The 22,311-nt window shown below is 37.6% G+C and overlaps 1 protein-coding gene across 5 annotated transcripts in view; it reads right to left on the reverse strand.

Moving 5' to 3' along the window:
* TRPS1 (transcriptional repressor GATA binding 1) overlaps positions 1-22,311 on the reverse strand; it is a 211,978-nt gene that overhangs the window by 11,022 nt on the left and 178,645 nt on the right. For all 5 annotated transcript variants that reach the window (XM_079301603.1, XM_079301605.1, XM_079301604.1 and 2 more), the window contains one exon: positions 481-603. In XM_079301603.1, the coding sequence (XP_079157729.1) occupies positions 481-603 (123 nt within the window). The remainder of the gene's footprint in view (positions 1-480; positions 604-22,311) is intronic.

Genomic DNA, 22,311 nt, shown 5'->3' on the forward strand with positions numbered 1-22,311 from the left:
AAAAAGAACACAAAACCCCCCACCCCTTATCTCCAGGAAATATACTATCAAGAATACAGGAGGTAAGGGATGTCAAAGTATACAAAAACTGTTTCGAGAGATATTTTAATATAGATGTGATGTCTAATTTCAAGAATTTTGAGTCCTATTATGAGGACTCTAGAATTTAGAGAGCTTTCATCACAACATATTATGATGCCTTTAAAAGGAATTCCCAGAAAATAAGTAATTATCCCCTCATTCTGTATCAAAATAATTAAATGCATCACTGGTGATCTCAAACACATCTACTCACAGCATCCCAGGCCGTTTCATAATGAATCACATCTGATCCCAAAGTGACCATTCTGCAAAACCCTGTTAGGAAATTAACTGCAGGCCAGGGAGTGGTACTAATCACACAACCAGACAAGACCACAGCTGCCCAGCTTAGCTGTGCAGCTCTTTTTCCTCCTGAACAAACGGAGAAGTTCTTCCTACCGAGTGAAGCTTCTGGTAGAGGCCACACGCGTTGCATACGTATCCACCGTTCGCATTCTTGCGCCAGAGAGAGGTCTTTGTGGTCAGGCAATTGGCACAGAAAACACCCGAGCCTCTACGTCTCTGAAACAGCAAGAAAAAGGGAAAAAAAACAGGTCAGAGGTGAGTCACATGAGCTGTGGAGTTAGGACAAATCAACACAGGAGTTTTGTCTCTAGACTGGCAACAATGACAGTATAAAACCACACTGCCCATAATGAGGTCAGGTTCAATTGTGCTTAATAGGCACCACTGATTTTCATTATAATTAACCCCAGAGTGATGGATGAGGTGTGTGAAACACCAAAGCCTTTTCAGAATAACAACTTTAACTTTTTGAACTTCAGGTTTTGTGCATTTAATGATGGTTTCTAAACAGCAAATTCTGAAAACCCCCTTGGAAGCTGACAGAATATTCTGTAAACTCTCCTGGTTTCACAACAGATTACTTCTTTTTAGCAAGCTTTATTTTAGAGTGTGATTGGTAACAAGAATTCTGAAACACCACCAGTTCAATTAATTACAGTTTATACCTGTGTCATACTAATTCCTTTAACAGAGATTATACTTGAATACATGATATTCAGTTCCAGTCTTTTCCACTTAGTTCTGAAATCAGTATAAGCTACCATGTATTCCTGCAGCCCACTATGAACAAATAAAAGTACAGTACTCTTGAATGAGACCTTTTCTGAACTTCATTTGAAACCCCAGAAAATACTGTCTCATCAACATACAGATTTATTTATTTTATTTTAGTCAGGTGAAGAAGGGCACAGTAAAGCTTCCCTAAATACAAATTGATTTTAACCACACTGAACTGTTCACTCATCAGCTTTCATAATGATCCAGGAATATTTAAAAGTAGGCATGTTTATGAGTTTTGCTCATTAAATTTTTTCTATGGAGTAATGATTTCATTAAACTTCTCATTTAAACAAAAGTCAGGCTGTGTCTGCAGGCCCAAATAATAATAAGCAGGAAATGGAATTCTTTTGCTGAGAAGAAAATCCAAATTTTCACTCTGTTCCCTTTTTGCAAAGGGAAAAAAAATATCAGTAAGAAAACCTTCAGCATCTAAGATAAGAATGAGTGAGTACGGGGAAAAACAGTCAGAGTGAAAACTAATTTTATTATAAATTAAAAATTACTAACACTACAAGTAAAAAATTCAGGGTTTCATAAAATTTAAGTAATTTATTTAACTTTAGTTCATGCTGAAGAAGAGTGGTGTTCATGCCAAAAAAATACAATGGTTATAATTGTACTCTGATACATTTCAAATGGAAAGCTTTCTGCAGACATAATTTTGGCTTCAAGACTGGAACACTTTCTTGGCATTGAAAGGGCATTTGATTCATCGGGTGTTTCACAATGTATCACTAAAAAGACCTGGTGAGCAGCCAGTTCCCTATAGGGTAATTTTTCCATCCAGATGCAAGTGCTATCAGAGGCCCTCGTCAGCTAAACTAATTATGATCTTGCATTTGCTGATGCCTGCTCACTCTAACGTTCGACATCCTCCATTAATCATCAATACAAGGAAAATGAATGAAACGTAAAGAAATGAGGGCTGGTAAGCTGCACAGCCATAAAAATCTGAAATGAGTGCAATAATTTAACAAGATTGGGGAAATGTTTTTAGTGAGCACAAAGTCAGGCTAACAATTGCCCTTTTAAACCAAGAACACAATTTCATTTGTAGAGCAGGTTGTGCTACTTTAAAGTGATAAAATAAAATCATGATTGTCATCAAGATAATCTCTTTCTCACCCCCTTACATCATCCCCTACTTTGTCTCTTAAATCAGATGTAGCAGTAAATGACATTTTTCTCAATGTAGCTAAGGGGAGAACTAAATGGTAGTTGATGTCCTTCAGCAAACATCTAACTAGATGTGCATGTGAGATTCAGCTCACCCTGGAAAGGTGCAGTCATCTACAAGTACATTGAAAGTCCTAATTATTTTTGTGGCTGGATATCATTGACCAGCTTCACCTGGCTGCTGAAATACTTTCCATCAGAGTACAATAAAAGCATCACTTGACTAATCCCAATTTGGTGCGCTTGGAGGGTGAGAAGTTTCCAAGCGGAAATGACTGTATACAGCCAGGATTCAGCTGCAACTGCAGAACTGCTCCTTTTCATTCCTACTTGTCTCCTGGCCTATAGTTTCTTGGTGTGGTGTATTAACCAAGTGGAGCTTTAATCTGAGTCAGTCTTTCCACCGTTTTATTTCTGTTTGTGTTCCCTGAATTTGGGAAGTACCCTCTAAAAAGTCATTAAAGACTATTAAAATATAGAGAGAGCAGTCAAGCTTGTATGCATTTCTACACACCTGAAGAGGGACAAAAGTTAAAGTTACACAGAAATCTTCATGATTAAATGGAATGGAGCTAGTGTATCTATAAAACATTGATAAAAGCAATTTAATTTTTCTCTCTTTTCTAAAGAAAGATCTAATTCAAACAGGGTATTAGTTGCAGTGAAATCGCACAATGACTACAGATGACAAGCCTACAAAATACACAGTAGTAGCTGTATGTATTGAAATCTTATCCACTACTTAAAAATATTTATCTGTTTAAAATTTCAAGTAGTCCAGCTAAACATCCTTCCCTAAATTTAATGCAAAGTATGGAAATTCATCTTTTGTGCTGTTCTGTGTTGCATCTTATCTTTCTTTACTTTCTCCTATTTCTATATTATTTAAGGACTTTACAGGATAATCAACATTGATTACTTCAGTACTTAAGTGTTTCAACGTAGCTTACATATACTAATAAATGAAGAATTAAATCACCTCTGGAAAAACTCAAATGCTGCTACTTTGTTGAACATTTTGGTTATGAAACCACTATTTATAGTGGAGACACACAGCTTTAGAATGGATTTCCTGCCACGAAACAGGACTACAGCAGAATTGGACAACAGATTCTTGACTCTCAGATGCTACTAACCACAGAATGGACCTGCTTGTCAAAATACACTTCAGAATTTTTGATGTCTGCAAGGAAAAAATTGAGGGCCTTTTTAAAAGCCTACAATGTAGTAATCCTATTATCTTAAACAAACACAATTTTTTAAAAAGAAAACCAACAAAAACCTAGGCCTTTACTTCTCATAGACCAAGTTTTCTAAGTTATTGGTCAGCAGAAAGAAATTTTTGTTGTTGTTGTTGCTAAATGTTAATTACCAATTCTACCGCTAGTGATGGTACTTCTGCATGGGTCTGTTTGGCTTTGCACACTCATCACTTGAACTAGTCAATAATATTGGTCAATATTACAGCTTTTCTGGGTAGTCTGGCAAACAAACAGGCACTTGAGCTCAAATCCACCAAAGTCTGTGCAGCAGCTATGGCCCACAGCCCCCATAAGACCCAGCCATGGGCTTGTGCTCTGCTGAGCACCACCACCAGAATTCTCAAGAAATATGTTAGACAGCTTTTGCTCTACTTCTAATGTGATCTTACGACAGTTAATTTCTTAAATCAGGATAGTAAAGGTAGGTCAACATGACTAGTCATGAGAGAGTCTGAGCCACAGGTTTCAGTCTGTGATCAATGCCACTAGCACTAGATGGAGTTATCAATGAAAATGTCATGTACATCCTTGGAAGAATAAACCAAAATGGTGTAAATAACTAAAATATGTATCTACTAAGTCAAGCTTTAATCATCTGGAGCCTTACAGCCACTACATAACAATCCCAAATCCTGAAGGGGCCAGTGCAGAGAAGAGCCTGTCTCTATTTCCATTTCATTTTTGAGGTCTGGGCGTTTAATATCCCAGTTGTCTCAAATCACATTAGGCTGAAACTTGGCGTATGTTTTTGTCAGCCCAGATGTAACTTTTTTTTTTTTTTTCCTTCCTTGGTACTGAAAACTTTATTTAAATCAGTTCAGCTGTTTATAATCTGGAGATTGGCCAAACTGGGGAGTGGGGGGAGAGGAGATTTCAAGTTTTTCAGATAACTTTCTAACAAATCTACAGAGTGGTTTTGCTCTGGGGAAAAAAAGTATGCACACATTTTAGTATTTTAGTAGTAGCAAAGGAACAAGTGGATTATTATTTCTATGTAGCTAAGTTATGAAAGTTTGTAATTATTCACTGAATATGTCTTGCAGACCTCTCTACTAACTGTTTTCGCTCAGTAAGAACCATGATGAAAGCATGTAATTGCATAACAACCCTTGATATGCAGAGTATTTACTCACATTTTTTATGGTTTCGTATCTTGACCATTTCAAATTGAAGTCTTAAACTTGGTATATACTGCGTCAAGCCCAAATGCCTAATTTTATTTTTAACTCCTTAGATGATTTTCACTAGTTACCAATGTTTCATTGAAACAAGTCAATTATTAGCAGTCGTTTCTGCTAAACAATAAATGAGGAGAAAATATGGTAACAAGTGATCCTCTCAGATGTCTTGTCAGGCTCAGGCCCTTCTTCATAAAAACTGCTTTCGATTTTAAAGGATTGACTCTACACTTCACATGATTCCAAAGTTTGTAGCCATGCAGAATACCTATGTTCCACATTATACTAAAAGTATTTTATAATGTACTGAACTTTCAGGGGTTTTTTCCAGTGGAACTTCATGGAGCAAAATATATCCTGTAAGAGCACAGCCAAAAATACTGCTCAGGAACTGAGACTTTTTAGCTAGCTAGACGAAGCAACAGTGCCTGACACTCTGCTAGTGCCAAATACATCCTGTTTTCAAAATTCCTGCCAGAAGATGCTTTTAGAAACTCAAATAGGCTCCACAAGCAGCAGCCAAGCATTTTTCTTACATCACCCTCTTGGTTTTGGACACAACAAAACTTGCCTTATTGCTGATTACTTTCACTTCCCCAACACAAAATGACGATATGATGAGGACTGAGTGGATTTTTTACCATCTCTGGCCCCTCTCATGTGCCAGAAACAGAGCACACTGTAATCATGGCTCCAGAACATGAGGTGCATCGAAATCATAAGTGCTGCCCAAGAATAAGCATGTGCCTGACCCATTTCCAGCGATGAAGTCGGGAATACAACCATATATACCTCACTGAGAAAAGGGCAAAGCGCCGGCTCTGGATGCTCTCTGGCAACAGGGGAGGTTCAAAAGGAGAGCTCCAAGAAACCTGCACGCATTCTCAATGTGAGCCAGGTGACTGGCTGTGGAGAGCAACAGTTCTAAACAGCTGGGCTCATACCTTTAATCATCGGGCTGTTACCACACATTACAGAAAAATGTTATAAAGCACTCATGATTGCATCTATCTTTGTTGCGTTTGCACTGCCGTAAGTATGAAAAAGTTTCTTGTTCCACTACTATGTTATTCCTGCTTTGTTCTCCTTAGATAAGCAGGTATTTGATTATCTTGTATTTTGGTGAGGTTTAGATTAATTAAAGTTTAAAACCTGAGTAGCAAGACAGCATCTGGATGATGTTGGAGTAAGCACTATGTTCTGTTTAAGATGGGAAAGGCATCTTTCAGACCTCGTTTAGTTAGGTTGCAAAGGTACTTGGAACTTTCTGAATTTTTTTTTAATCAAAACTGCTTTCTCTCTCTACTGTGAAAACAGACACAACTATGTTTCTGTGAAGTTTTTCACATTTTAAAAATTTAGTTGCTTTTGCTGTAGCTATGTCTAAATTAAAAAGAAACTCATTGATGTTTTCTTCCCTTTATAACCTCAACTTAGCTTTTAGGAATACACCAGACATAGCAAATTTTTGTTCCAGAAATGAAAAACTGAAACACAAAAAGCAGAGTTTTTTTTCAACCTTAAGTATGAGCTAGCAGATGCCTCTAAGTCAATTTAATGTGCCAAATCTGAACTCTTTATCTAAGACATTTTCAAGAACAATTGCATTAAATAGCTGTATTTGAAAGACACATAAGAATGACATTAGGAAACACAAGGTAACAAGAAAGTAAAAATGCCGAAAAAGGAAAGTCAAAATTACACACTTAGTTCATATAGAAAGTTTAGTGGAATTCTTAATGCTCTATTGTGACAGCATCTTTTTATGATATATACTGTACCATAAACTTTTAATGAGAGGAATCAAGGAGGTTTTAGGGAGAGAAAAAACACAGGCAGTAAATTAAACATTACTGCTAGCACAGCCTTTCAGAATCCTACCCCTGATCCCTTACGGAGAGTAAATATTTTAATGCGCATGTAAAATGCAATTATTTTTTAACAGCAACAAAAATGAAGACGAGTAGATTTTGTCCCAGAATTTGAAGCTGTATTTTGTAAAGCTACCTTTGAGACAGCGGTATTCACTACTCAAAAAAACCCCCAAAAAACAACTCCACCCCAAAACCCAGGCAGCAAACTACAGTCCTTTAGTGTTGCATTGAGCAAGAACGGTTAAGTAAGATACTAGTTTAGGATGATTTGTACTGAAGCAAAACAATGACTGATCAAAATAAATTACTAAATTAATAAAAACAGAGTGATGAAAAGAAGCCAGTAAATTGTTGGAACTCTTTTGCCGTCACCTCCTCAGCTTTACATCCTCCCTCCAGTTACAGCTGACCCAACCCTTTGCCACTGTGCAGGACCTTGCTTTGGACACCACCCTGAGCCAGAGCCTGAGCTCCACAGGCAGGAATTTACCATCACTTCCACCTTCTATTAACAGCCATATGCAACTACAGGATCACTTAAATAATCATAATACACTTTACAGTGAACATTTATCAGTGAAAATCAGGTAGTCCAAATCACATTTCCTTGTCGATCCAAACAATTATGGAATTTAATTTTATAGTCTCCCCCTCAACATCTGCAGTGGCAGAAATATGAAAAAATAAAACTTTTTCTGCTGGTGAGATTTCCATGTCACAGTTAGTTACAGTTAATTTTTAAACATAGTGTGTTAAGAGTGTATATGATCTTCTGACATAGATAAAAGACCAAGACTAAGACAAAGACTAAACAGATAAATAGATGTTTTTTTAAATGTGTATAATTATTTATATATTTATACCACTTATGATATGAGGCATTTGTAGAGAAATATTTTCTGATTAGCTAAGTGTTAGTCTGGTTTACAAAGAGCTAAAGAATTATTTAATAATTTTACACAAAGCATGATTTTTTTTTCTTCTAAAGCAGTTGCCTTCAACTGTCTTTTACTGGAAATAACGCATGTTTATGGTCTTAGCCTTCAATTTGCACAAGGTGACTGTCATTAAATCTCTTTCAGTGCCTCAAAGCAGCCAGCACACTATGGTATAGGCTCATCTCTGGTGTATTTTGCCACTGAATATCAGCACTATGACAAAGAATACCATGCAGGCAACGCAAAAATTTGCTTTTTAAGGTTTTATTAAGACCAATAGCAAACAGCAAAAAGCAACCTGGAAACCTGCATTTCCCGCACAAGAATGATGTCACCTCGCAGCAACTGAAACCTATTCAAGAGGAATAGAAATCCTGCCTCCAATAATTCACAGAGTCAATTACACAGGAAAGTACTGTAATGGGCTGTCCCCCGTCACACAGCTCACGTACACCACTTCCTTCTCAATTACCAACTTGTCTGCATTGCCATCTGTAAAAACGAACGCATACCTTGTGCTGCCAGTTTCTGCTCTTGCACTTCCATTAGTGGAACTGGCTGCAGCTGCTCAAGAAGAAAGCTCTGATTGTCTTTGTTTTCCCTCCATGTAGGAACCATTTTTCTCCTTTCCTTCTGTACCTCAGCTCAAGGTAACGCATTATCTTTGTTGAGGTGTGCCCACAACTCTTTAAACTAAAATCTGCCCAGATTTGAGTCCTGTTATCTTTTCACAATTTATCTAACACAGTAAAAAGCTGCCAGCAGCATCTCTCAGCATCTTCACTGGAATTATGGCGTTATTCTTGCAGCAGGTTTTATCAATACTTTTTAAGTACTGCTGTAAAAATTCCTAAGTTGCTGGATAAACAAATTCACACTTTTCTAAATCAGCTTGACCACTCAGACAATTTCAAAACAGCATTTATGTGAAGCATTGAAAAATAACATTAAAAAAGAAGTTTAATTTAGGAACAATAATAATATTATCTAGGAAAAATGGTTAAGGAGACATATTAGTGTACATAAGCAGGACAGATGGAGCCTGGTTTGGGAACTGCAGTCCTGGCCCCATAACCTTTCTCTGCTTGCACTTTGCTGCAAAAGATTCAAGCAGCCGCTCTGATGCTGAGCGGCTGCTTGAAACCTCAGTGCTCACTGAGAGAGATCACTGCTCCTTCCCAAACACCACATGCTTCCAAACAAACTTTATTTAGAGAATAAAACTAAGTCATTATGAGTCTTCTGCATTCTAGTTTCAAATTAGAAACACAATATAATATGTTATAAAATGTACAAAATTAGACTACTCCTCTGATCAGACCTGGCTAGAAGTAATATCCTCAGAACTATGCATGCTGAAAGCAACATCGAGAAAACTGGAAATGCCTCTGACTCTTCTTGGCACAAAGCAAAGTCACCCAACCTTTGCTGTCTCAAATGGGGAATCTAAACCAATAGTCAGACTTTGCTACAAACTAACTAACTTTCTGAGACAAAAAGTCATTTAAGATGGTGCCTAAGGACGGAATTAGGTGCTTAAATTTAGGCATCAATACCAGAGGATTTATGTTCAAGAAGGCACTCCATGTACCCCTTCCTCCATGAAGCAATCTAACTCATTAAATGAACAGACAAAACTGGAGCAAAGCTCTGTCCGTATTTCCTTAAACACCCCAGCTTTGACATGGCAGAAGCAGCAGACTGCTTTTGCAGATCTCAGCTACGAGCCAGAATGTAACTCTACATGTGATAGTAATTGAGGGTCCCAATCCCACAAGTGCTCTGCTGCAAGCGTGAGCACAAAGCTGCTGGAGTTCTCAGCTTCTGGCATCTGTTCCCACTTCCAAAGAAATCAGATGGGCAAAATTAAGTTTTGAGGGAAAAAAAATCACAGACATTTAAAAAACATTCCCTGACCTTATTAAAGCCCACGTGATCTCTATTTATATAGAAAATAGCTCAGAAAGCCAGCATCTGAGAAGAGGAACTCTCATTTGTAGATTTTGGCTGAGGGCTGCCAAAATCAGCAGGGGAAAGGCTCCTCAGGGGTAAAAATTTCAAAAGCCATTAAGAGTCTTAGAAGCCTCAGTCCCACTGACTTTTGATCACACACATCCTTCCAAATTTGCACCCCAAATCTGGAAACTACACTGTAAGAATAACATTTAATTCAAAGTTACAAAATTAGGATCTGAACTTTATGTAGAAGTCTTTAAGACTCAGAGAGGAAATGTCAATTAGGTGTCTACTCCTTGGTGAAAATCGGTGAGGTAAAACTTACCTGTTACTTGTACTTTAAAAAAATTCCCCTTAGAACCATTAATTTTATTTAAAGAAAAAATGCAATGAGAAAATATTTCATATGGGCAACTATAGCTCACATACTTACACATGTTCAGGAACTGCAATAACTATAATTTGAGTCTTATGCAGTCCTCCTGAGAAAGTCACTCCTGGTGTAGGATACAGAGCAGACTATGTCCACCTTTCATTTTCACTACACTTAGGACTGCAGTCTTATTGAAGATCTTGTTACGTGCTGTTGCTAGAACGATTTCCATTCAGAAAAATCGACATTTGCCAACCCATACCACACAATTACCATAGTTATTTCCTATTGTGAGCTTAGGGAGAAACTGTGGTATCCCAGACACCACGGTGTGGTAAATATTGAAAATTCGTGGCCTTTTTATAATGGACATTTTCATTTAATCCAATCCATTCCAAACACTTCCAGATAAAAAGACACTATGCCAGAGTCTGTGTCTAAGTGGTTGATTCCAACATAATCATCTTATTCCATCCTGTGATCACAGTTTCAGAAAAAATATTTGCTGTCTTCCTTTCTGATAGCTTCTGGAAGTAAGAATGGACTAGATCTGTGATCAACTCCAATACCCACCTAAGGAAGTAACTCCTGACAGAGAAAAGAGAAGGGGGGAAAAATCCAAATACCACCTCTATACATGTATTTTTTTAAAATCTAACCCATCTGAAACTGCCTAGAGCCTCCCAGGTTGCCCTGGGCAAAGCACTGCCAGCAGTTAAGGGAGGCAATCCTTCATTGTGCTCAGCCCTGGTGAGACCACCTCTGGAGCACTGTGTCCAGTTCCGGACTCCCCAGCACAAGAAATATCTGGATGTATCAGAGAGAGTCCAGCCAGAGATGATTAAGGGACACAGTCTTCTGTCATACAAGGAGAGCTTGAGAGAGCTGGGACTGTGTAACCTAAAGAAGGCTCAGGGGGAACTTATCATTATGTACCTGATGGGGGGAGGAAAAAACAGAGCCATGCTCTTCTCAGTGCTGCTCCGTGAGAGGACAAGAGGCAAAGGCACAAACTGAAATACAGGAAATTTCATGTGAACATAATGGAAAATCTTTGTTACTGTGAGGGTTGAACTCAAGAGCAGGTTGTTCTGAGAGGCTGAGGAGTTCTGTCCTTGGAGAAATTCCAAACTGACAGGACAGAGAGCTTAGCACCATGCACTGGCTGATCTTGCTCTGGGCAATGGGGTTGGATTAGACGAGCTCCAGAGCTGTCTCCCAGTCTCAACTCTTCTGTGAAGCTTTCTTCAGTAAGAGGCTGTAGATTGCTTGTCATTCTTCTGTTCTATTAATTTCTATCCATTTTAGCCTTAATTGCTATTCATTTGCATTATAACAGAAAGTATTTTAAATTTCAAGGCCATAAAAGTATTAATTAGAATAGACCAGACAAAATTTTACAGATTGCAAACCGCACAGCTGTTAAAAATGGAGAAACCTACTTTCAAATTCCACTGTAAATAATTTCAGAATGTTTACAGTGAACATTGTAAGGTATCTAAAGCAGTTTTTACGAAAATATTTCACTGTTTGCTCTTTCCTATCAAGATCCTAATGCCTACTTGTAAATGAGAGTCAACATAGTGTATTATATAGCTTTCCTTAAAAATACCATTAAGATGAGAAGAAGAGAACAACTGTTGTACATTTTAGAGACATTTCTCCTTAAATAGTGTTTATGTACTGCAAGCATCCCTTCCATAAACAAACCAGGTCTTTGGAACAAGTGAACACAATCTCTGAAGAATCTTTACCAGCTTCTATTTCTGGTACATGATGCACTGTGAATTTTAGGCCAACATGGGCATATGGTATCCTAGTTTGATAGGAAACATTTCATGGAATTCAAGACAGAGCCACAGCACAATGACTTGAGACCTTAAAATCTGTGATACACCACAGGGTTAAAAAAAGTGAGAAAGAAAAAAATACAGAAAAACAAATATTTGCTGATACAATACAGGCAGTAGAGGCATGTAAAAGCACAAGAAAAAATATAGTGATAGTAATTATTGTGCACAAAGGAACACTCTGAATCCCCTGTTAATCAAGCTTAACCTCATTAACCAAACTGCCTTAACATCTTTTTTTTTCCTCCTTTAGGAGAATCAACCCATTAGGAAATAATAAAGTCCAAACTAAACAAATAACAAATAAAAAACAATATTTATCTTAGGAACATTCATGAAGGATTTGGGGGCTTTTCTGCCTTTGCAGCCTTAGAAGCTGGTATTCCCTCTGTTCTTTCTCTTCTCATTCACTTCTGCCCAAAGAGAATACTGTTGTAATTGCACAGCAGTGCTTCCAGAAGCCTAGTCTAATTTTTCCCTTACTGTTAAGAAAGTAGCTCTTAAATTGCTTAAGACACCAGCTCCAAAATCTGTATTGTTGGAATCAGACTGCATTTCACCAAAGGAATTGTTTTTAATGCAAGGGGCAAGGGACAGCTTACTGCTGGGGGCAGTCATTCTCCAAAATGGCACAAGCCTGACAAATGCAGTAAGAGAGAAACACATAACTTAGCGGGGTTTTCCATCAGGAGTTCTGTGTGCCGAGGACAAAATGTACCCACCCTGTCACATACTCAGGCTTTAGTTCAGAGTGCTGTGAAGGACTGAAAAACGGCTTTCAAGAAATCAGGCACCGCCTGAAGGAGAGGCATGGCGAAAACTGTCCTGCCAGCCCACAGCTACCTTATTTTTCACATCCTTTGGAGTCTTCTTAAATGAAGCTGACTGTGCAGAAATGCCTTGTAAAACAAGCCCTCTCCCTCCTTTCTGCAGTGGCATCAGTGAAACAGCTCTGCAGCCTCGCTCCCAAGTGGTTGTGGCTGATCCATACGGAACTGAGGCAAAACCACAGCGCTGCCTGTACGTGTGCGTGCGCTCATGCACGTCCTGGACACAGATTCAAAGAACTGATTGGTCCCATTCTGCTAGTCAATTTATCAGACTTTAGATAGGAAACATCAGGAAACAGCTTCCTTTTTACTTTCCACCTGCAAGTATCAGAATTCATCTGATTTTGAAACCAGCCTGCAGAAGGCCCTCATACACAAATTTGAAATAAAAAGAAACCTTTAGATTTGGACATGCTGTATGAAATCATAGCTGCTACTCGTGAAAAGTCTATATTCAAAGCCAATTCTGTCTTACTGACAGAACAAAAACTCTGACACTCTTAAGAATTCACTTTTCAATTTAATACAGGTTTTATTTAACAGTGAATGCCAAATTGTTTTCACTTCCTTTCTTTATCTTTATCACCTACTGGAATCTTTAGAAGTGAGAAGGAAAAAATACGTACACTAGAAAGGCACACATTTATAATGACATGTCTTTTTTTCTAGGAGAAAAAAAAAAACCCAAACCTTCCATTTCATCTGCATCTTTGCCAAAAGCCCTTTCAGGACCTGAAAAGAGTAGGGTCTTTATTTCCGACATATATTTTATAGGAAACATTTTTTGGTTCTGTGTCATGGACTAGGATTTCACACCTTACTGGCTGGTCGTATGGAAATGGACATGACTGTGGAAACTTCATGGCTGCGAAACCCTGATAGTAAAATCAGCAGGAAGATGAGGAAGGTGTGGAGAACACTGAATGATTCATGCAGTAACAACCTCTGGATCCTTTGAGGAGATTTTGAGATGGCTGCCAACGCTACCTGAGTATGATCAGCATCCTGCACCCTCTAAAGCAGGCTGTAAATCTGAGCACGATACAGAGAGAGTATTGCTCTTTTAAATAATGCCCACACATGTAAGAGGATGTGACACGTATGGATTTTTATATGGAAAAATCTTTCCAAAATCAGAGTGCAATTACCAATGAGTTATACCTCCCAGAAATAATTCCTAGCATATAAATACCATGCCCTGTTTCCTTTATTAATAACAGTCTGAGTTAATGAGGGAACAGCTTCCAGAAGTTACTACAAACAGTGCAAAGCTAAGCAACTTAGCCACAACATTCAACAAATCAGTGCTTTGCAACTGACTCTTCCATTGCCAAATCCTCTCCTACTTCATACTCAGATAACCTATTGCATAAAGTATAAGGAAAACTGAAGACTGTAGAAAATCTACATAGCTAGCCCTGACTTGATTCTATGTCTTTCAACATAGAAGAAGAAAAGAGAAAGATTAAAAAGTGACTGTACCGAGTTTGCTTTTTGCCATAGTAAGGAGAACTCTTGGCTGATTTTACTATGGCCTTGCCATCTACCTTTGGAGCCCTGGCATATGTGTGTCAAAACCAAAGCAGACATGGTAGACTCATCTTGAAGATGACCTGCATAATTTTACATTTCAGGAGTGACAGTCCTGAAGCACAGATTGTCTGCACAGCCAGAACTGTGGCTCCAACATTTCAGCTGATTAATGGCCTTGTAATGGAATACAAGTTTCTAACAGAATGTTATAATTCCCTACAAATTTGGTCTTGTCTGCTATTCACTGTCAGGTTGTAGGAGCAGCAGAGAGATCAGCACTGCTCAAAGCACTGGGTGCAGTCTCAGGTACAGAGGAGAAGGGGCAGAAGCAGCTGAGCAGAATTGTCACCATCAGCTGCTGGCACCAGAGGGTGCTGCATGGGCTCTGAAAGGGTGCTGCTCACATGCTAGGGACAAAAAAAACACTGAGACATTGTACTTTGGGCAACAAAATTCAACAACTGGAATGAGCTATTTTAAAGATGTGTCAGCCTTAAAAATGGCTAATCCCAGCCCTCGTTTTGAAGCGCTCCTGCAGGACATATTTGCACACACATGTGCCACCAACAAGCCAAATAACTCACAGCTTTATGGCTCATTTCTGAATCCAGTGAAGTCTGTGGATCGTGAGTCACACAGTCCATTCTTACACAAAAGGCCAAACAGAGAAAGAGCAGAATGAGAACAAAATTCCTCCATTTTTAACAATGGTTACCCACAGAAGGCAAGATGGGATCCCCTCGTTTATCACAGCACCATGTAAGATTACACAGCTATTTAAGCAGCAAAGTAGTACCAAAAAAAGAGACAAAGAATCTCAACATGCAACTTCAGAAGACATCACTATGTTTATTAGTAAAGCAATAAGAAATCTAGCACTCACCTAGTAAAGACTCCTAGCCACTACCTCTTCTGAGTTTATCCATTAAACACTGCTATCTTGGATGGAATAAATAACTGCTAGGAAATCTACTGCTCATAGTTCAATATTCTGGTATTTTTAAAATACATAACCCTTTACATGCATGGGTATCCCTTAATGTGTCTGCTGGAGATGTGCTTTGCACAGATTTGCAAGAAGGGATATTGGATGATGCTTGCGTTATGCTCTTGAGTTCTAACAGATTTTAGTAATAACTCTGATCAACTAGTGCATTCCAGACTTTATTGCACATCTTTCTTTTACAATTTCTTCCATCAACCAACTAGTTAATAAGAGAATAGGAAGAAAACGTGTGTTCAATGGATAACAAAGCATTCCAATAAGAGACAGAAGTGGATAAATAATATAATAGCTGGGAATATCAAGCAAAGATGTTAACATTAACTAGGTTTACTTTTCACACTATTTAAATACGAAAAATTAAAGTAAGAAGTTTCTTTATTTTAGTCTCAGCCAATTTTGGGCCACACTGAATGTTAAATAAACTATTATTTAATCAAATACAGGCATATTAGTCTCACTCCTGCTGACAACTTCAATTAGAATATTTTTGCTTCATACAAAAAAAGAAAAAAGAAAAAGCTCATGATCTTTAAACTACTACGGCTTCTGCACAACATCTGGTTACAATTTTTCATATATTCAACCATCAAACTTCTATCTCCACAAAACAGTTTACTCAAGATTTGTTTTAATTATCTTGCATTTCAAGCTTCATATGGCTTTGAAAACAGGGTGAAAAGATCGCTTATGATGCAGACAGACGCAAACTGAAAAAGACTATACACTGAAAGATGATTTTGAAACAGTTTTTAAAAATGAAAAAATCCTTTCTATCATTGCCGGGAGACAAGTGCTACTTTAACTGTTTCGTTGCATGATACCTCTTGGCTTGTTCATTAACCATTTTAATGGGTTTTAGCTGGATTCTAGGATTAAGGCAACCCGTTTTAGCCCTTTCTATGGAGCCATACAAATCACAAATATATCTTTTCTCTTTTTCTAGCCAGTGCAACAGTGGGAACACTGTATTTCTAAAAGTCCTGGTTTAAAACAGAATCCGTAGAAAAAAAATAATCTGAATGTGATAAAGTAAAAATAAGAATGAATTTTATAGCAGCACAGAAAAGCTTTGCTCATACAAAATAAAAATAAAAACAGTTGCAATGCATTTTAAGCATGGAGAAAGCTAATTTATTTTCATGAGCCTGTTCACCTGCTTAAAGTTAAGCACATCCACAAACTTTTCCAAGACTGGACCTAAAAATCAGGAAAATACCTGAAGTTCTGTTTTTATTAATCAGTAGAGCCTCAGGCAGCAAAAATGACATAGTTATATTTGCTTAAACAAGTACAGGGGTGCTACATGAAATCTATGAGTCATCACTACAGTGATCTTGTTGTGGTGGAATCACTGTAAACAGTGGAGGATATGAAACTTTTTATTAATTTATTTGCATTACATATATGGATTAATGGAAAAGCATTATGGAAAGCTCTTATTTATTTTATGAGGTAACCGCTTTCAAATCCAGTAAATTAAACATATTTTTCCTGTTTTTCAATCTGTCAGCACCCATCATTCCAAGATAGGATATTCAAAAAAACTTCAGTTTTTCTCTTAGAGGTTTCTTCTGATGTCATGATTAATTTTGACATGGAAGGTCATATTTTATTTTTCCCTCTTCTTAAAGATGCTCCAAAGAAGCAAGCAGAAGAAATAGCTCCAAAAACACAACTTATAACCATGATTAACTTCTAAACAGCTGTGTTTTATTGACTCCAATTTTCTGACAGAAATTCTCTAAAGTTTGGTACTGCAGCAATACACACAGCCTTTTCAGAATTTATTTTTATGAGAAAACTTCATTTGAGTATTAAAGAAGACTGGAAAAGACTATTTTATTTTGATTCTGTGAGAAATTCTGGAATTAAATCCTCGATAGAGTCATCTCTCTAATGGGTGACCACCAGTGACCGAAGCCCATACAATATATGCATGACAAAAAACCACCAACCCTTTTCAATCCATGGCCAACCACCCTACAATGAGTCTAATCTTCAGAGCTGACTTCAGTTGGTCAGGAGCACCTCTGAGCAGCACCTCACTGAACTGCAGGCACTGCCTCACTGGGACTGCAAGAACTGCTGAAACACTTCCCCTCCTAGGGGTAATATTTGACACTTTGCTTTGTAACCAGAAACAGGAAAATGCAAACCTCCTAGAACATGAACATCATTGATAGAAGCCACCATTTTCCACAAAGCCTTGGTTGGCACAGAGGATGATGACAGAGATGAAGAAGTTGCATTTTATCGAGCGGCTTTGCAATCTCAGGTTAAAAATCCTGCAGCTCCCTAAAAGACATGACTGATTCTCTGGGTTACAGCTGCCACCTCAGCCTCTCAGAAAAGCTGGTTCATGTGGATTAAAGGGAGGAAACATGAATTGTCACTGACCTCACTGACACAGCCTGCGTGCAACGGGCTTCAGTATTCCCTGCCACCTTTTATTTCAGGTATGAAGAGCAGAACTGCAGCTCGGAGTAAGAGGAACCAGTGGCAAAACCTGTTGCATGTGCACCTCCTGTACACAATCCCCACCAACAATCCCAGGGTACACTCAGAGTGTGGTGGGAATTCAGACACACGATTCTGATTAATGTTAATGCAAGTCGTGTGGCCAAATCCCTGTACACTACTTTGGGAGCTTATTCTAAAATCGAAATATAATTAAGGTTGCAACACAAACCAAATAAGGCAGGGAAATGACACTTCATTAGTAACCTATTGGGTGCAAGCACCATAGGTAACCTGTTGCCTCAGTACTATAATAAAATGTTTAAAGTGTTTACATACCACCACTGTCGGCTGCTTATGAAAATATGGTAAAGACATCCAGACACAATTTCAAAAAGAGGTTACCTTCTGCACTTACATAAATTACTTCTATAGATTATTTAGCTGTGGTACTGGATCAAAAGATTTTGCAAACTCTTCCGAGTGACTCTTGGGGATCAGCACATTTTTAAATTTATATTAAAGAGCAGCCATGCATAATACAACTGACTGTCAATAGACAAGATGAAGAGCTGAAGGGAGTGGGAATGCATATGAGGAATCTGTTTAGTCAAGCTCAGAGGTAACATATAAATGATCTAAAGATTGTTTTCAGTTTTCCCCCTTGCACAAACCTGTATTCCATATTCTTATAACTGTGAATACCAAATTTGAACTCTAGAGTGAGAAAGGGTGCCATGCATAGTCCTTTGTCCCTGGCACTGCTTTTGCAGATGACTAAAGTGGTATTTCTGTGTCTCGGTCACTCTCTTATATTTACTCTGCAGAAAACTGCTAAGCCAGTTTTGGTTAGGGTCTTTTGGTTTTTTGATTACTTTTGTTTATTATTATTATCATTATCATTATCATTATTATTATTATCATTGTCATTAACACTGTTATTCCTGTGGACTATGGGCTTTCTCCATCACATAAAAGCCAGTGGAAAGAGGAGTTCTCTGAACTCTCTCATGGAGGCGACAGTAACCTTTTCATTAAAACTCAGTGCAAGATATCAAAGAAGCTAATGGCTACAAATTATAATCTGCAACAATCCCTTTTAGAGCTTTTGTAGTGTAGAAAGAACGGTTTTGTGTGTGTACATGTGTGCATGAACAACGCAGGGGGAAAGAGAGGAAGTGACAACTGGCAGCAGCAATGTTCTGCTGTGCTTTACAGACACGGAGATCTCACAGTAAGCAGGCAGGGAAGGGTTTTGAGATGGAGAAACTTTCCTTATTATTGTAAAAAGCAAAGGAAATTGAAGATACAAAATACAATTCAGTCCTTCGTGTAAGATTTAGGATTATTATTATTATCCCAAGTATTTTGTGCTGGCATTCTGGGCATGTGTAATGTTGTTGCTAGCACTAAATTCAAAGCTTTTAACATACGTGCTACAAAACTAAATCTGAGAAGGAGAACTTCTGCTTAATGGAAAAATATTAGGGCCATAAATGTTAATCTCTATTACACATCTATTCATTACACTCCTTGCCATACTTCTAGCAAGTTCAGAAGAGAGGACTACTAAGATAAATTTGACTTGAAATCTGTAGTATTATTTTATAAGCACATTTGGTAGACTCACATAAAATGTCCAAGTAAAATGATCTAAATTACAATGATGATTTTTTTTTTTTTCCTTTAAAAACTCATTGAGTGTGTCTTATATAGATAGGCTTTTCTTTAACATTATGGTCTCTTTAAAAATGGATTAGAGGTGCACTGTCTTTTGACAGTGCAAGACACAGGAGCGTGCAGACAGCTCAGAGGATGTAATTTTTTCCTTCTAACATAAAAAGATGTGTGAAGTTACTATGGTTCTTCAAAAAGGCCTAGTAATTGAGCCTGGTTATGGTCTCATTAATGTGCAAGTTTCATTTATCACCTTCTTTCTTTGAGGATTATATGCATTGATTCATCAAGACTTGTGACACATGGTTTTCATTTGCTCTATTCAGTGCTTCTTTTTAAATCAGTTTGTACAAGATTGTAAGAAAAAGCCTAAAAGTAAATCACAGTAGCCTCCTTAAAACAGAAATGAGAAAATTTCAGCTTTAAAAAAACCCATACCATTAAATGCACTTTTATTCTCTTTTAATGCTTTTTACATGTTTTTCTTTCTAGTATGTTTAATAATATGCTTGTTGAAGTTAGTCATAACATAAAAAGAGCAAACAAAACAATGTACACTGAACAGGGGAGGTGTAGTTGTCTAGTAAGTTCATTATCACAAAAAACAATTGATTTTAATTCATGTAAATGCAAGTGACAGGAATAACACAGACAAGGTCTTTTCCTGCTGATCTACAATATCCGTGGTAAGCTGTACAGTTTAATAATGAGATGTCCTCATATAAATTTCCTTCTGCCTTCTTTCTTTACTTTGCTTTTCTAAAATATGTATCACTTCAAGTATTTCCATTCTGCGTGTCACTGGCAAATGCCAAAAACAGAGAAAGAGAGATCTGATAAAGATAAAGCATGACAAAAGTTTCACGGATAATTGCCTTCACATATCCAGTTCAGCTCTCATCTCTCCTAATTAGCCTCATTACCATACCTTAAGACAGACCAGCAGTCACTCAAACTCCCTGTTTTTAATGTCAAAACTATTGCTGACAGGCAAATGGACAACACATGAACTGAGTGAATCTATTCTAGACTATTCTTTTACAAGACTAGCCTCCAGCAGAAAATACTACACAATGGGTCTTCTATAAATGTATAATTAAAGTATACATACAGTGTGTGAATACTCAAATTATTGTTCTATTCATTGCTTCATCATCTCTTAAAATGAGGACAATAGAAAAAAGAAAAATAATTCTCCAGAATATCAGAGATCAAACCATTGAAGTACTTCAGTATTACTGATAGAGACTTTTAGAAAATCCTTGCCAGTGACTGAAAAAAAATCACTTGAGTTCTGTAAAGTTTGACTATGTCGGTACAGTTCTGCTTTCAGCACACCCACGCTATCTCAGGAAGCTTTTTTGTTTTTACAAATCATGTTCAAATGAAAAAGCTTCATCCCATTGCTCATATTCATTTAAAATTAGCTCATAAAAAGTATCCACAAATAGTTCACAGGGGCACTAGAAATATTGTAATATTAAACTCCACTGACTATCAAAACATTAAACTGCATAATGGGAAGGCATTGAAACCCCTCACAATGTCCGTTTCTTTTTCACTGTTGTTTTAGTCACACGTTACATTATGTATGGAGTTTACATACATGGTACTTTGTTTTCATTTTCTCTATTTCTCTATAAATATCTTTCTGTCGAATATGTAACAATTTCTACATGTTTTTCTATTACAACCTCCTGGTAAAAGGTGCCATTTTTTAGTAATTTCTCATATTTTCATGTTCACAGTACCATTAATAAAATAAAAATACTGTTTTAAAATTTTTGTAACAGAAATTTAACACTTGCAATATCACTTACTTAAGAACTGGACATTACACATTTACTGGCCTCTTTCTTCCTAAGTTCTTCTGACACAATCTTCTTTGTGATGTTATTTTTTTTGTATAGTTGTGATACAATTTCTGTATTAAAAAAAAGAAAAAAAAACAACAAACCAAACAAAAAAAAAAAAAACAACCCCAAAAAAACCAACCAAACAAAACAAAACCAAAAAAAAAAAACCCAAACAAAAAAATAAAATCCCCCAAAAAACAAAACAACAAAGTAAAACAAAAAAAAACCCAGTGAAATGGACTTTCTGCACTTTGCAGTTTGGGAAAACTAACAGTCCATTCAGCATGACTAAAAAATACCCTGAAGGCTAATATTTACTAAGCATGGCACACACACAGGAGCCTTGTTAAAAATCCACAACAAATCTCTCATTGCAAACAAATCCAGAGGCTTGAGAGCTGCTGCAACAGTCGGGGTAATGCTGATCCTGACAGCAGAAAGCTGCTTTCCTACGAGGCTTACAGCTAGCTAGATGTCTGCTGGCTGCTCACCAAGATTTCACTATTTCAATTTTGTCTCTTCAGGATTTATTAGGTGATGAATACAGGGCAATCTATGACAGGGCTGAACAGCATCAAAAGAAGGTAAGGCTGACACATCCGGGCACTCAGTACCAGAACAACACCAGTGACCAAGGACTGACTGCAGACACTTCATGCAAATAGGCAAATAAAGCCAGCTGAAATTAAACTTTACGCTGGAGTCAGACTCTGTGAGGCAAAGAAATGGGTCAAAAAAAGAGCTTCCAAATAACAGGAAATACTTTCAGCTTCACACATAACACTTCAAAATGCTTTTTTTTTTTCCTTTTCTTTCAGAGATGTCAGTGTACAAAAAGATGAAAACACCATCTACTGGGAGAGCAAAAAATTAAAATGAAATGCAGGGATGCTAACGTGTGAACAGAAATGATATGCAGGAATGCAATGCAAGTAGGGTAAATTCGTACATTATGTACACATACCACACAGCTTCAATGGTATGAGTGGGCATGTTTGAGAGAAGGGCATTTCCAGCAGTTGTTTAAAATGTGCTGTGAAGTAGTAAACTGCTGCTGAAGTCTGCTGCTTGCAGCCCTCTGTGCAGCCCAGCTAACACACACTGCCCTAGTGCTGCAGAGCCAGGAACTCAATTCCAGCCCAGCGAGATGAGCTGCTGGGCAGGCACATTTCCACTAG

Source organism: Erithacus rubecula (genome assembly GCF_903797595.1).
Source record: "Erithacus rubecula genome assembly, chromosome: 3".
Taxonomy (NCBI): Eukaryota; Metazoa; Chordata; class Aves; order Passeriformes; family Muscicapidae; genus Erithacus; species Erithacus rubecula.